Below are 13,944 nucleotides of genomic sequence, written 5' to 3'. Positions count from 1 at the left end.
AGAGGACTTGGTCCCTAATTTTCTCACAGATCTGAGGTTGACCCATCTGTAGTGCTCCAGATCATTATTCTTGCTGTTTCTGAACAGGAACGCAGTATTTGTCTTTCTTTGGTCATCGTGGTTCATCTCTGATCTCAAAAACCTTTCAGAGATGATAGAGAGAAGTGTTACTATGACACTAGTCAGCCTCCTCAGCACTCTCAGTGTAGGTCATCTTACCCCAAAGACTAGATTTGGGTCAAGATTTCTCAAGACATCCTTGATTTGATCCTCACTCATTGCTTGTTATTCTCCTTCTGGAACCCTCACTCTGAGCATATAGGCTGGAGTGGCACTCTCAGAGAAGGCTGAAGTGAAGAATTCAAGTGTCTCAACCTCATCTGTGTTGGCTGCTACTAATATACCCAGTCTATTCAGCACAGGTGCACATTTTCCTTGCTTATTCCTGTACTGCTAAAGCAATAGAATTCTTTTTGGGTGGTTCTTCATGTCCCTTTTTCCTTGTTCCTCAACTCCAGGTGTGCTTTGACTTTTCCAACACCATCCCTACGTCTTTGGGCAATTCCTCTGTTGTAGCCTGTCCCTGCTTTCACCTCCTCTATGCTGCCTTTGTTCTGCAGCTCAGTCACAAGTTTGCTTTTAGACCGTTGGGTCAGTCTCCTGTTACGTCTCTTCATATTCCAGGACATACCATTCCTGTGCTTGGAGAACGCTGTCCTTCAAAACTTGGCAGACTTCCCTGCACATATACTCTTCAGAACTGCCTTCCATTGTATCCCACCTACCAGTTCTCTGAATAACCATAAAATCTGTTCTCTTGAAGTCTACAGTCTGTACTTTCTTACTTGCCTTCCTCACCTCCATCAGGACTTTGAACCCACCACTTCACTCCCTAACCGATTGCCAACAAAAATCACAAAATTTATTGAGCAGCCCACTGATAACACTACCACAGTCTCTAAGAAAGTCAGGATTAATCACTGGGCCTGCTTAGCACCCTCAGGCAAAGCTTTGCAAGTGTACAAAGACCTTACATTCAGCTGAGCCAGGGTAACTGCACCAATGGCAAGGACAAAGCTCTGTTTGTAGCTATGGAGTATTCCCTCACTGAGTAATACCTTGAATAGCACCCAGCAATTAGCATGTCCTGCCAAAATTACATGTTTTCATTTTAAACACTGAACATTGTACTCTAAGATACAGTGAAGACACAAGAGGACAACATCCATCACAGGAAGTGATCTTCTGGTGAAATCTAAAACTCACTATATAATTAATCTAACTACATTAGTTGTAGTAGCCTGTAGATCTGTGAGAAAATTAGGGAGTGAGTCCTCTTAAAATCAACATTTACTGACCCTAAGCCAACATGCTGCATTTTCCTTTAATTAAATGCCAAGCCTGACCTTTACACCACTGCGTAAGGGACTGAATGCGAAAAGTCACTTAGCAGATAAAAGGTTATTTTCTTCTAGACAGGTGCTCACCTTGGGATGCTTGTCAGGTAGGTCAGGACATTCTGGAACTCTTTTTCGGGGATCTCGCTGAAAGCTGGATAGTCTGGAAATGTGATAACAGGGCAGCCATCTCCCCCTCTTCCACCTATAAAAGAAACAAGCAGCAAACTTGTTTATATGCACATTCCCTTACCTAGATTGCAATTTCTCAGTAAAGAGACTACTGTGTTTATTTTTCCCCCCTTTGTGAAGGATTCGTCAGCGTGGACAGTGTTTATTTCATTCTTCAGAGCTTACAAAGTTTTAAAGGAACTTGTTATACCACATTCATCACATTAAATTTTTTCTGTACTAATGCCTTGGCTCCTGTGGACACAGTTTTGACACCAGATGGCAGTGCATCTTTCTTTTGATAAATGTCAACCAAATGTAAATGTAACCAACTTGGAGAAAGAAATGAACTAATTTAGAAAAAAAAAAGTTAATACAGAATTAAGTAGGTGAATCTCCATCATGAACTAATCTCAACCTTCTTACTAGTTTGAACTTATTCATGCAATACCCCTTTACTCTGCACAACTGGCTGCTTTGCTTTCAGGATGGCCTACAAGAAGAAGCAGAACATTAAAAGAAATGTGTGCGGGTGTTTCAAATGAAATTTCCCATTCTCAGATTATGTACAAAAGGCAAAAGCAGAGGTTTTTTTACTGTACCTACACTACAGCAGGGCTGCTGATTTGCTACATATCTGTATCTTTTTTGGCATTTACACCACTGGGTAGAATTCACAAACACACAATGCTTCTTAATGTGCTTCACGCACATTTTTATATGCAAAATGTAATTATTTCTTTTTAAAAGCAATAACAATGTTTCATGTCTTAAGCAAGTCTATTTTCATAAAGATGGGTAGAACAAGGGTGAAGTCTACAGTTTGGTGGTGGCAAGAACACATTGCTGGGAAGTTATCTTTGCTTCACACTTGAATAATAGAAGAAAAAAAATGAAAAATTACTGTTGAAAAATAACAAGGATTTTTTTCCAGCCTTGAAATCCAATAATTGTGCAGAAATCAGCTGTAAACTGCATTAGCAACACCAATCATGAGACAGTGATTTGTGAAGATTACAGTGTGCTATTACCCACTCCCAGTGCATTTGCATCTAACCTCACCAGGAAGAGAAATGTTTCAGCTCAGATATGTTTGATAAAAGAAACCAGAACTTTCCTCCAAACAACACATAGTTAGAAGAGCTCAAATAGTATCCTTACGTTAATTTGTGGTGAATCTGACTTAAATCTTCCAGGTTACAGGCAATATGGTGCTGCCACTGTGAAGCTCTTGAAATCAAAATATGTGAGCAAATAATGTGCTCTGGGTGTGTTTAATCAACAACAACAAAATGCAACTATTATGCAAATATCAAAAATTTGCACATATGACCTTTACAACAACATATCCAAACATGGCATCATTAAGTCAAGGAAGCTAATTTTAGCTATATAAGCATTCACAACACAAATGTAAGTTAACACCAATTTCGATTCTATTATTTTTTGTTCTACTCATGCTCTCAGGACCAAAGCATTTTCCTCTCTCATTAAAAACATTTTTCAAGCATCATACTGATTATTTCTGTTGCTCATGAGGTGTTCTGCTCTCTCTAGACTATCTATTTCTAGATACAATTATGCATTATTTGCTGTATCCCCACTGGTTACTTGCTTTGTTCTACTTAATTTCTATAAATAGGATATATGAAACAAAAGAAGGAGAACAATAGACTTGCAGGACATGTCCTAAAAGCAGAAGCCTGGACCATGACCTTCAGGAAGTTCCCAGACCACCGCCGATTGTCCAGAGCAAATAGAGCCATCCTGCCTTGACACTGCCTATTAATTTTCAGTTTCTAGTACAGTCATCTGTGGTTATCTTGGGTTTAGATGATTCTGTCCTGCCATGTGCTCTTAGAGAACCATTGTTTACTGGTTGTCTTTTTCTCCTGCTGGAACATGAGCACACATATACCTTCAAATGCTGCTCAACTGCTTTTCCTTACCACAACCTTGCTGCTCAAAAGAGGTTAGGGAAGAGTGACCTGAAGTGCTACACATAATAAATACTGTAACATTTCAGCTTTAACAATACTGATCTACAGAAATTGCTTTCTATATTACAATTTTACAAGGCCATCAATGGAAGGCAGGTCACTCTAGCAAAGCAGTCCCCACTTAAAAACAAGCATTTTTTCACAGCAACCTAAAAAAAGGGCATGGGAAATAAAACAAAGTAAAAATCCTGCATGTTAATTGTATTTGTACTAAATAATGGCCAAAGCAGTAGTCAGGTTCACTTTTTAGTGTCCTTCATTTTTATATTGAATATGATGCAACAAGGAATTATTTTTTCCTTTATTTACTATCACTTTTTCTTACTACCCCTCTGCAAAAGCAGCATTATACAGCTTATTCCTAAATCAGCTGTGCAAAATGTGATTTTTCTTGCCTTCTCCAGAAGTAAATCAAGCCACATAATTTAGAGGAAGGAGATAAAAGGGAAAATTTAGGAAGCTAAGCTGGGTTTTGTTACTCTTGGTTTTGGTGTTAGTGAGAGGGAAAGCATTCAAGTGACAAAAATGAACAATTTCACTTCTCTCATCCTTGAAATGGAGGTTTAAGACCTTTGAGCATCTCAGAATTATTCACACCCAGTTACAGAAAAGGACACATAAACTGAGATGAACTCTGAGTCCTAAAACTCATGAAAATAATTCAATTTGTACAGAGTAATTTTTAAAATGAGTGACTGCAATTTTAATCGCTATCCAAAAAAGCAGTAAATTAACTGTAATATTTTAATAAATTCAGGTCAGCTGGCAGAGTGACTATGTCTAATTACCTCATTCATAATGGTTGGAAACTCACCTCTTTCTCATTGCCCTGTAGCTCACAGTTCTGAAATTCCAGCCACAGCTGCGGAACAGCCTTAACTTATTTGCTGGGCAAGTTCTGTCCACATTGGCCCATTCTCCCATTTCTAGGCTTAAACAGGGATGCACTGATCTATACAATTATAATTTTATAGTTTTACATTATTAAGACAACCAAGTATCTGAGAGTATTGAGAGCATTTTCTTAGTCTAATCTTAGCCTTTTCTTTTACATTTAAATTTCTGAAAACCCTCTTATTTTTGTTTCAATAATTGTAAACACTGTTGTGACTATGCAAATGTCAGGTTGGATGAAGCTTTGAGCAGTGTTATCTAGTGAAAATGTTTATCCATGGCAGGGGGGTAAACTAGGTGATCTTTAAAGGTTTCTTCCAACCCAATCCATTTTGTAATGATGTGAAAATGCTGAAAAACATTCTGTGTTATTTCTTTATGAAATCTAAACAAATGACACTTGAGTGCCAGCTTTTGTTTATAGCTAAGAACAGAAGAGAACGCATCAGTCCACACACATTTTACCTGAAAAGATTCCTAAGAATTACTTGAGACTTGTCTCATAATGTGCAGCTATAAGAAACATTCTGCAAGGGAAAGGATTATTACTTTTCAGTCTAAAAGTGGAAACATCACAAGCAAAGAGTACTGGACCTTATGCCTGCAATTGAATAAAATAAAAGCACCTATACTTTGGCATCCTGATCAACTGAAACTTCTTCAATAGATTCAGTATCAAATAAAACACAAATTATCTGTCTAAAATGGAAATTTTTCAGTGGGTAAACCTCTACAATTCTAGTAAACCTCTAGCTAGATGGAGCTTTTCTAAACAGATGTCTGTGCCTTGGTCTAACATCAGTTTTTATGAAAGAGATAGTCCTGCATCTTGGAGAAACACACGTTTAAAAACCATTTTGAACTGTAGTAGCTCCACAGATTAAGCACCAAAATTACTTACCTGTGGTTAGAATATAGCACTTCATGTTCCTAACTCTTCAATACAATTAGCACCAACAATAGCACCAACTGCTCAGATTATGTGGGCTTAGCATTGTGGTTTCGTGTATGAAAGGAGTAGAAAAATTATACTTGGAATATTAGCTGTGCTACTGTGAGATGGGACAGGTAAAGTTTACCTTAAGTGTAGGTAATTTAGCATTTATTCTTTATATTCTGCTACATCTCCCTTTTCCCATCACAGCTGTAATCTCTTTTGCATTTGTTTTCTTTTTTTATTAAGCAGGTTGAATGACAGAGAAGTGCCAAGGAAATTGCAACAATATTTTACAGAAATTCTAATCAAGAGGCACATTAGTGACCTGGTATCTAAAAAATAATCTCAAGTGAGATAATTAGCATTCTTCTCAATTTAAAATGCCATTGACAGAGAAAGTTACAAAACCTGTGAAATGTACAGCTGCTAAAAATCTCACACCCATGTACACATCCACATGGAGAAAAGAATTGTTCCCCACAACTCTGTGAAAGATGTAATAGTTGTTTGGGTTTTCATATATGGCCAGCAAAATTTGGCAGCAGCAAAGATATTGCTCAGACTTCCAGGAAATATGACTAAGAGATTATTTTGTAATGTTTCCCTAATTACCTTTTGCTATGCAAATAAAACCAGAATACTCCCAAAAGCACTCTGACCTACCCCACAAAAAGAAAATAAGGAAGTTGGAATAATTAGCTGTTGGAGCAAAGAGGTAGGTCTTCTGGCCTGAATCATAAATGCAAACGAAGTAGTATTTGGACTATAAGAAAGAAATATGATCTCTATCTTGACCAATGTGCACACACAAGATTAAAGAGCATTTCCTTGTTAAATGGCTCAGATCTACAACTTTAGTCCAAAAGACTTAGCTTAAAAGTAACTTTCTTTGCAGTCATGTCAAAAGTGAGGTCCTCATGTGAATGAGACAAACGTTTACTTCAGTTTTTTCTTTACTGTTGTGGTGGTTCAGTTGTTATGCTTGTGTGTTCCTGATAAAGAATGTCTCCTTTCTACTCAATATACTTAACTGGAGTACTAAGAGTATTTGAAATTACATGTGGACTTCAATGAAGCAGTGGATAAAAGCTTCATAGTATATCATTTGCAAAGAAAAACAGAAGCAAGGAGAAGTTATTAAAATATCCTTTTCTTCAAATGAGAGAGAAGTTTTACTTGTGTAACTTTGCAAGCTGCATTTTGCCGAGGCTGATCAGCAGCAGCTATACTGGCTTAGAAATCAGAATGCAATAACTAACTTTGTACCCAGACAAATTTGAACTGGAAATCTCTTTGTCAAAGTTTCACTTTCCCCTGCTCCTCTTTTTCTGTACTACTTGTTTTGTTTGATTATTTTTTAATCATTACAATAGGTTTAGCACAGTGAATATAAAATAACGGTAAAGCTTAAACCTGTCCAAGGGAAAAACTGCTAAGCCACACCTCTTCCACTGTCCATACACAACACAGATACTTTCTATATTATACCAACAACAAAAATTAAGCTGATATTTTTAACTAACTGTTGCAACATATATAATACAGGATTCACTCAGAAATTCACAGGCACAATTTTACAGACTCAGCACCCACAACTACTTCAATGGAAACAGTTTGACCAGTGAGGTATTGTCAGATCATTTCCACAGAGGAGAGAGCAAGAGCATAGTGAAGTAAATAAAGTTACAGATAATGAGAACCTTATTGTTTAGGATGATGAAGATATAAGCATATATATGTTTATATTTATAAGCCAGATTGAGCATTTTGAAAGCTAGTACTAATGCTAGCTTTGCCAAAGGCAGAAAAAACAACTAAGAATCAATAGAAAAAAATGCATATAGCGTGAGCTCATATTTGTATTTCCTTTAATGGAAATACTTTGAAGTTGCTCAATGCACAAGAGGTATTCAAAGGAAAGTGAGTTGAAATAACTGTTTCAGCACTAATGGTGGCCAAGATTCTCATTTGCACTTTACATGGTTTGAATGATTTGAGATGCATATCAACATCCACACCTATCTGCATGCTCTTCTTCATCTACATTTATTTTAATACACCTGCACACTGCAGTGGCAGATGGACAAAAGGTTGGGTGGGTATGAAGGTCACACAGCAACCTTCCAATCATAGAAAGAGGAAAAAAGATACTTATGAAATAAAATATAAAATATGAATGAAAGACTGTAATGAATACAGAAGGAATACATTTCCCAGAGATTTTTAAGTGGTCCTTACAACATCCTTCATGGAATAAAACCCCAAACCAACCAACCAACATAACAGAAGACCCTTTTCAATGCAGAAGAAAAAGGGGTTGCGCAGGTAGTAACTACAGGGATAAAATAATGGGACAGGTGAAACAGTGAACCATGTAGAAAGGACCTTTAATACAGCCTAGTAACAACAAAGGAGAGTAACAACTCCAGCAAAGAGAAGGACCTCAGAAAAAACTTCAAGGCAAAAAGTAAACAGCTGTGCCTGAGGTAAAATATTAACTTTGGGGTTTATAAACTTGCTGTGTGAATAACTGATTAAAAACCTCATTCACAGCCTGCACCTCCATTAGATTTAAGCTGAACACATGACTGCACACCCACTGCTGAGCAATAGCCAGTCTATAGGAGTTAGCCAGTACCTTGATTTGATTGCACTTTGCTCTATTTACTGACAAACTGAAGCATTAATGTTTTTCCTTTGTTTCATTTCAATTCTCATTTGGTGTCCCTGCAGCATTTCCATTATAATCGAGCAGAATGAGGGACCTGGGTAAGAAGTGACAACAATTTTGACCAAACCACAGAAACCAGCTTGGGAAGGGCTACAGCCTTTAGCCACAGAAGCAGACTATGTTTCATTCACTATTCAAGCAAGAGTCCCGTGAGACCTAGATACATCCTGTTAGAGAAATTAAAGCGATTCTCAAGTACACGTTGCCTTGCTGTTAAAAAGCCAACAACTAAAATCAGAAATATATCCAAGACATTCACCAATACCTGCAAAGATGTTATCTGCCAAGGGCATTCACAATCTAGGGATTTTCATTTTAATGAATTTTATGCCGTGTCCTAAGATTTTATTTCCAAGGCAGCTTAGTAATAAGCAAAAATGTCCCATTCATGCACACTGTGAATGTCGCAAGTGGCCTTCGAGCAAAGCCACTTGTAAGAGTTTCTGTGACAAAATCGTACATAAATCAAGTATCAAAATATTGTCTCTGTTCCTTCATTCACAGAACCTGCAACACCACTATATGGTACAGAACAGAGAACTAACCATCAGTGTCCTACAGGAGGATATTAGGATAAGAGAAGTCAAGTCCAAAGTGAAATGAAAATGCCTAACGGTCAAATTGCCCAAGAATAATAAAATACAACAGAGAATGTAGTGACAGTAATGCAGCTGTCTTACTATTCCAAGCAAACAAAATAGACTTCTAATAGACTGAGTGTGACTTCATTGGAAGAAAATAGAATGAGGAACAGCTGCTCTTACTAAGCTCCAATGCATGGTGGATTTAATAAGTGCTGAAGACACTTGTGGATTTGTGAACTCAACAACTCATCTACTGTAGTCACCAGTTTCCCCTCCCACTTCAGAGGGGCAAAATATAAACCCTATTTAGAGTTTCCTAGATAGGGTGATTCTTGCATAATGCTGTTACAAGACATTTTCTGCCCTTGGATAAGAAGGAAGAGCTTGGAAGTCAAAAAGATGAACTGCCAGAGAAGAATTGCAGCTTAAACACTGTCATCTCAAATGGAGCATGAAAGGCCAGCTCCATAAACAAAATATTCTTATTTCCAAGTACTAACTTCACCCCATAGAAAACAGGCACTATCACAGAGCCATACTTAGTTTAGGTTGTGCGGCAGGAATAAATCATAGTTAATCATGAGTACAACAAGATTCAACAAGGTCTTGCCCAGCAAAGCAATACATGGCTTCATACCCCTGTGTCTCTTGATCTGACACAGAGGGAGATTCAAAGGGAGAGAGAATAGATATGGTGTCCAGCTTCAGCACAGAGTGGTAAATCTCTTTTATGTTGAAGGATACAGGACAGCTCTGCCAAGCCACTGATGCCCTCTCTTTCTATGTCTTGGAGGGAGAGCAGGGCTGTAACTCCTACAAGTTTGCTGCTGCACACCTGCAGAGCTTTATGGGCAGGAGGACAGGAGAACAAACTCAGAGGCATATCAGACATGGCACAAACACAGACCCCCATCACCTACCCAGCACAGGTTATCCAGGGACAAAGACTCTGTTCTGTGCGAACATGGCTGTGCTGTTTTTAGATACAGCTTTACACTTAAAAGCAGGTTCCTTTGCAGAAGGCCGTTGGGAAGCCAAAAATCTTGTCCAGATTCTGATGCTGCACTTTGACCCCAGCACTGAGGCTGCAGAGGAACACGGTACCATGGTGCTCCCTCCATCACTTTGATGAAGACTAAGGTATCAGCTTGGGCTTCAGTATGAAACATGGCAGCAGAGCCAGTAGCAGCTGGGGCTGTGAGATGAGGACTGCAAGACCACATAGCAACCACCAGCACATGCATGATGACATCTACAGTTAACTGGAAAACTAACTATAATTTTAAAATCTATATTATACTTGTAAAAAAAATCTTTTCATAAATTCTTAAATAACAAATCTTGCTAGTCTGCATTTTAAGTTACTCATTAAATATTAATTTCTCATATAAGAGACTTCAGAGACTGTGAAAGCACAACAGACTGAACCATGCATCTAAGCAATGTCTAGAGGAGGGAACACAGTAGTCTTACCTGACAGATAAGCAAACTGTTTCTTTAATTGGTCTTGAATATCTGCAGCATAGAGGGGAATAATATCCTGATGCATGATTTCATCTGTGGAGACAAAAAGATTTGCATTGCAAAATCATTTTATGCAAAATTTTGCAATTTCACAGCTGACATGAAAAAAAAATCATCCCTAGAACATAAAGCCCCAGAAAACTATCTAAGTTTTGAAAAATATGTGAAAATCTTCAGAGTCTTTCAAGTGTTTGCTATGGGAAAACTTCTCTTTGAACAGCATACTGATAAAAGAGCAATGTAGATTTACTGACACTCGGAATCAATATGGGACTGTTGGTGAACCAAACACTGTAGAGCTCTTATTCCTCAGGAATGACATTAAACAGTAGGGGTTTTACACATAAAATTCAATTTTTAATAAAATCACCTAAACTCAAGAAATTTATGATCCCTCTAGCCTGTGGTCTAGTGTTCAAATATCCCAAGACAACAGCATCAAATAAGATAGGTAGAACATGCTAGAAAGTACATCCTCACATTGAAAAACACACACACCTTCTACCTAAACACTGAAAAGCAATGCTTAAGTTTTTATCTCAGCCCTTCCACTTCAGTTTAATGGCAACCATACTGCTTTCCTGATCCTTTGTTTTCTGCCACAGAATTTGAGCAGAGGCATTTCCCACAGCATATTTCCAGAGGTCAGGCACAAAACCTGAGTTTTGTTGATCATGATAAAGATTGCATGACAGAGTTGACTCATTAAACTATAGTCTCAGGTTTTCTATTTTTTTTTCAAGGAAACAAAAAGTTTCACTCTTTTGCAATTTCTAAAATTGTATTTTTAGCCTCATTGAAAAGTAGTAAAGAGATAACATAGCCCTTCCATTTTTTGGTTTTGAACATTCCTTTTAATCTGACAGTGTATTGGCACTGAAATTTTGGTTTTTCATGTACACTGAAATGCCATTGAGACAGGCTCCAATCAGCACCAGTACAGCAAAAGTAAGAAAAACATAAAACTGATGTAAGGTTAAGTGTCATCTGCATTTAAGTACAAGCTGAAGTAGAGCTCTGGCCCTTGAGGAAGGGACTTGGTATTGTTGAGATCTTTCAAAGGGTAGATCATGAGCAGACACTTGCTTCTATAAGTGATTATCATATGTAAAATTCTGAGAACTGCAATTATTTGAGGACAGCAAAAAAGCCACTTTCAGTTACTTCTTCCAGATAAGCAGCAACTTATACTGTGAAACAGAACTTCTCTGTTTTCTATTGTCCAGTCAGGCAGAGGAAGACCCATGACCACTTTCAAGGTCACACACTGATCAGGGCTATTTTTCTGCATCCGGTGAACTGCTGCTTGATCAGAAGACCTCTGCATACCATGCTGTCAAATCCCTAAGTAGACATGTTTAACCGTCAAGTCATATTTCACCCAGACCTTGTTATGTCATCATCTTAACATTTTCAAGAGAACACTGAATGCCAATCTTTCACAAGTCCAATCTCAGATGGCCAAGTAATTCCCTGAAGAGGAATACCTCACTCCCACAAAATAAAAAATAATTCTGATTTTATTTTTGATGTTTGTGCTTTATAATATAAGGACCCCTCCTGCAGCAGTGTTTAAAAAACTAATTCTGCAAACCAATGCCTGCAGGTAGACTCGTTTACCTGAATATAAACAGGATCAGCACCTATATTTTGGTAGGAGGTGGGAAAAGAGAAAATAATGTAGTCACTGCAATAGGCCATCCTGCCTAAAATCATAGGGAGAAATTATTTTTATTATTGCATAGTATTGCACCCTAAGCATGTAATAAAATAGTTGTGTTTTGCATAAGTACATACATGGCACATAACATTCAAGTAAGCAAAACATTCATAAGGAAGAGAAACTCTTCATGTTTCCTGGATAGACAATGGTCATTATTTTCTCATGTACCCATGTGATCAATCCCACTGTGATCCTGACTTGTGCCATGTGGAAGAAGGAGTCTAGATTTGATTGCCCCAGAATTCCCTCTGATAGGAGAAGCAGCTTTTACAACCCACATTGGTCAGCCCCATAACCTTGTGGTTAAATACTGCTTCACTGCTAAGACAGTATTTTCCTTCCCCTGGTTTTAAACTCAGTTTTGACTCAAATTGAGGAGTCTCTCTGTTGCAACTGGAGGAGCAGCACAACGTGGCTGTTCATACAGCAAACCTCCAGAATCCCTTCCTGCTGTGCTCTCCTCCACCAAAGGACATCTCATCTTGCTCTTGCTGATTCAGTTTCACAACATATTTCTAAAAGCTGAGGATGCATTAAGATCAGAGCTGATTTTCAATAATTTGAAATAAAGAGCAGCATAAAAAAAAAAGGAAAGGCAAGAAAATGCAACTGTGGAATTGTCAAACAGGTCACATCCAGCAGCTCAATTGGACACACCTGAACCCAGTACCACTGCCCATAGATTTAGCCAAAAATTCCTCTTCAATACCTTTGTTTTCCTTCAGAGGAGATGCAATTGTAAGAACTCATTGCTCTGAATCATTTCCTTCACATTAAGCATCCCTCTAGATAAGAGAGCCGATTGCAATATGTTTGGGGTTTAATCTGATTTCACTTTGAGGTTGTCCACCATTACTTGAACATCATATTTCTTTAACAGGATAAGGCAACAAAAGGCACACATGCTAAACAGACTGTGAGGGCACAGGCTCCTTACTCTCATGGCCTTTGGGGAAAAATAACTTCTTAGAAGTATTCTTTAAATAGAGAACTTGCCACCTGCTACATTCTTTAGGGACAATTTCCATTTTTGTAAAGGTAATTAAGAGCACATTAAAATACAGAATTGCTAAAATATCTGTTCATTGTTTTTTAAGGAATTTTCATAGGATAAAGCTCCACTTCCACTTGGATGGATTAAGATTCACATAGCCCATTATTTCCCTTGTTCTACCTTTACTGCTTTACATAGTATTTTCAAAACAGAGACCTAAGAGTCTGTTTCACTGTATCCAAAATCCATAGTTGAAAACAGTTGTTTATATCAAAGCATGCTAGAATATCCAGCCTTTCTTGAGGAGCTTGTTTACAGAGTTTGCCAGACTAGCTTGCTTAAAAGAAAGCCCCTCAGTTTTGTAGTGTAGTTTTATAGTTTTATAGTGGAGGTTCTTTTAAAAAACCCCACATTATTTAGTATCTAAATTATGAACATAAGAGAGGACAGAAGTGTCATCTTACTAGCATAAAGGAATCAGTTAAATATATGGTTCTTATTACAAAAAAGCCTTTCTAAAAATGTGAACCACAATCTTAGAGATACATCATCTTTTAATTCAATTTTAAATCTTGCTTTGATAGTCCTGTCTCAATGATGGAAGATGATGGCTTAGAGAGGCCTGACCCCTTCCCATCAGAGGCACCTGACTGCATTTCCAATGAAGCAGGGTGACAGATTTGAGCAGGAGGGCACAAAGATAACTTGTGCTTGAATTACCTGGTGCCAGCCAGTAAGCCCTGAAGAAACCTGGATCTGAGAAAATGACCAATGCCACTCAGCTCAAGAATTTCCCTTATTGGTAAAAGGCTCCTCTTTCTTTTCAGATCACACTGAAACTCATCATCATTTGCAGTTTGTCTGACATGCAGAAGCAAACCCATTTTCATAGAAAACAATGCTGGAGGAAAGTCTAAACTGACCATACCTACCTAACACAGAAGGAAGACTCCAGACATGACTCATGTACCTCCCGTAATGGTTTAATC

At 37.9% G+C, this 13,944-nt stretch overlaps 1 protein-coding gene across 10 annotated transcripts in view; it reads right to left on the bottom strand.

The window, feature by feature from the left end:
- The window catches only part of MCF2L (MCF.2 cell line derived transforming sequence like), a 154,321-nt gene that overhangs the window by 54,339 nt on the left and 86,038 nt on the right, over window positions 1-13,944 (bottom strand). For all 10 annotated transcript variants that reach the window (XR_011699161.1, XM_071570773.1, XM_071570070.1 and 7 more), the window contains 2 exons: window positions 10,188-10,271; window positions 1,488-1,602 (listed from right to left, as the gene is read on the bottom strand). Coding sequence is in view for 9 of the 10 variants with exons in the window: in XM_071570773.1 (XP_071426874.1) it covers window positions 1,488-1,602; window positions 10,188-10,271 (199 nt within the window). In the remaining variant the exon portion in view is untranslated. The remainder of the gene's footprint in view (window positions 1-1,487; window positions 1,603-10,187; window positions 10,272-13,944) is intronic.

This window comes from Pithys albifrons, chromosome 1, assembly GCF_047495875.1.
Source record: "Pithys albifrons albifrons isolate INPA30051 chromosome 1, PitAlb_v1, whole genome shotgun sequence".
NCBI lineage: Eukaryota > Metazoa > Chordata > Aves > Passeriformes > Thamnophilidae > Pithys > Pithys albifrons.
The sequence above is the reverse complement of the archived record's forward strand: the minus strand, read 5'-3'. Positions and strand labels throughout refer to the sequence as shown.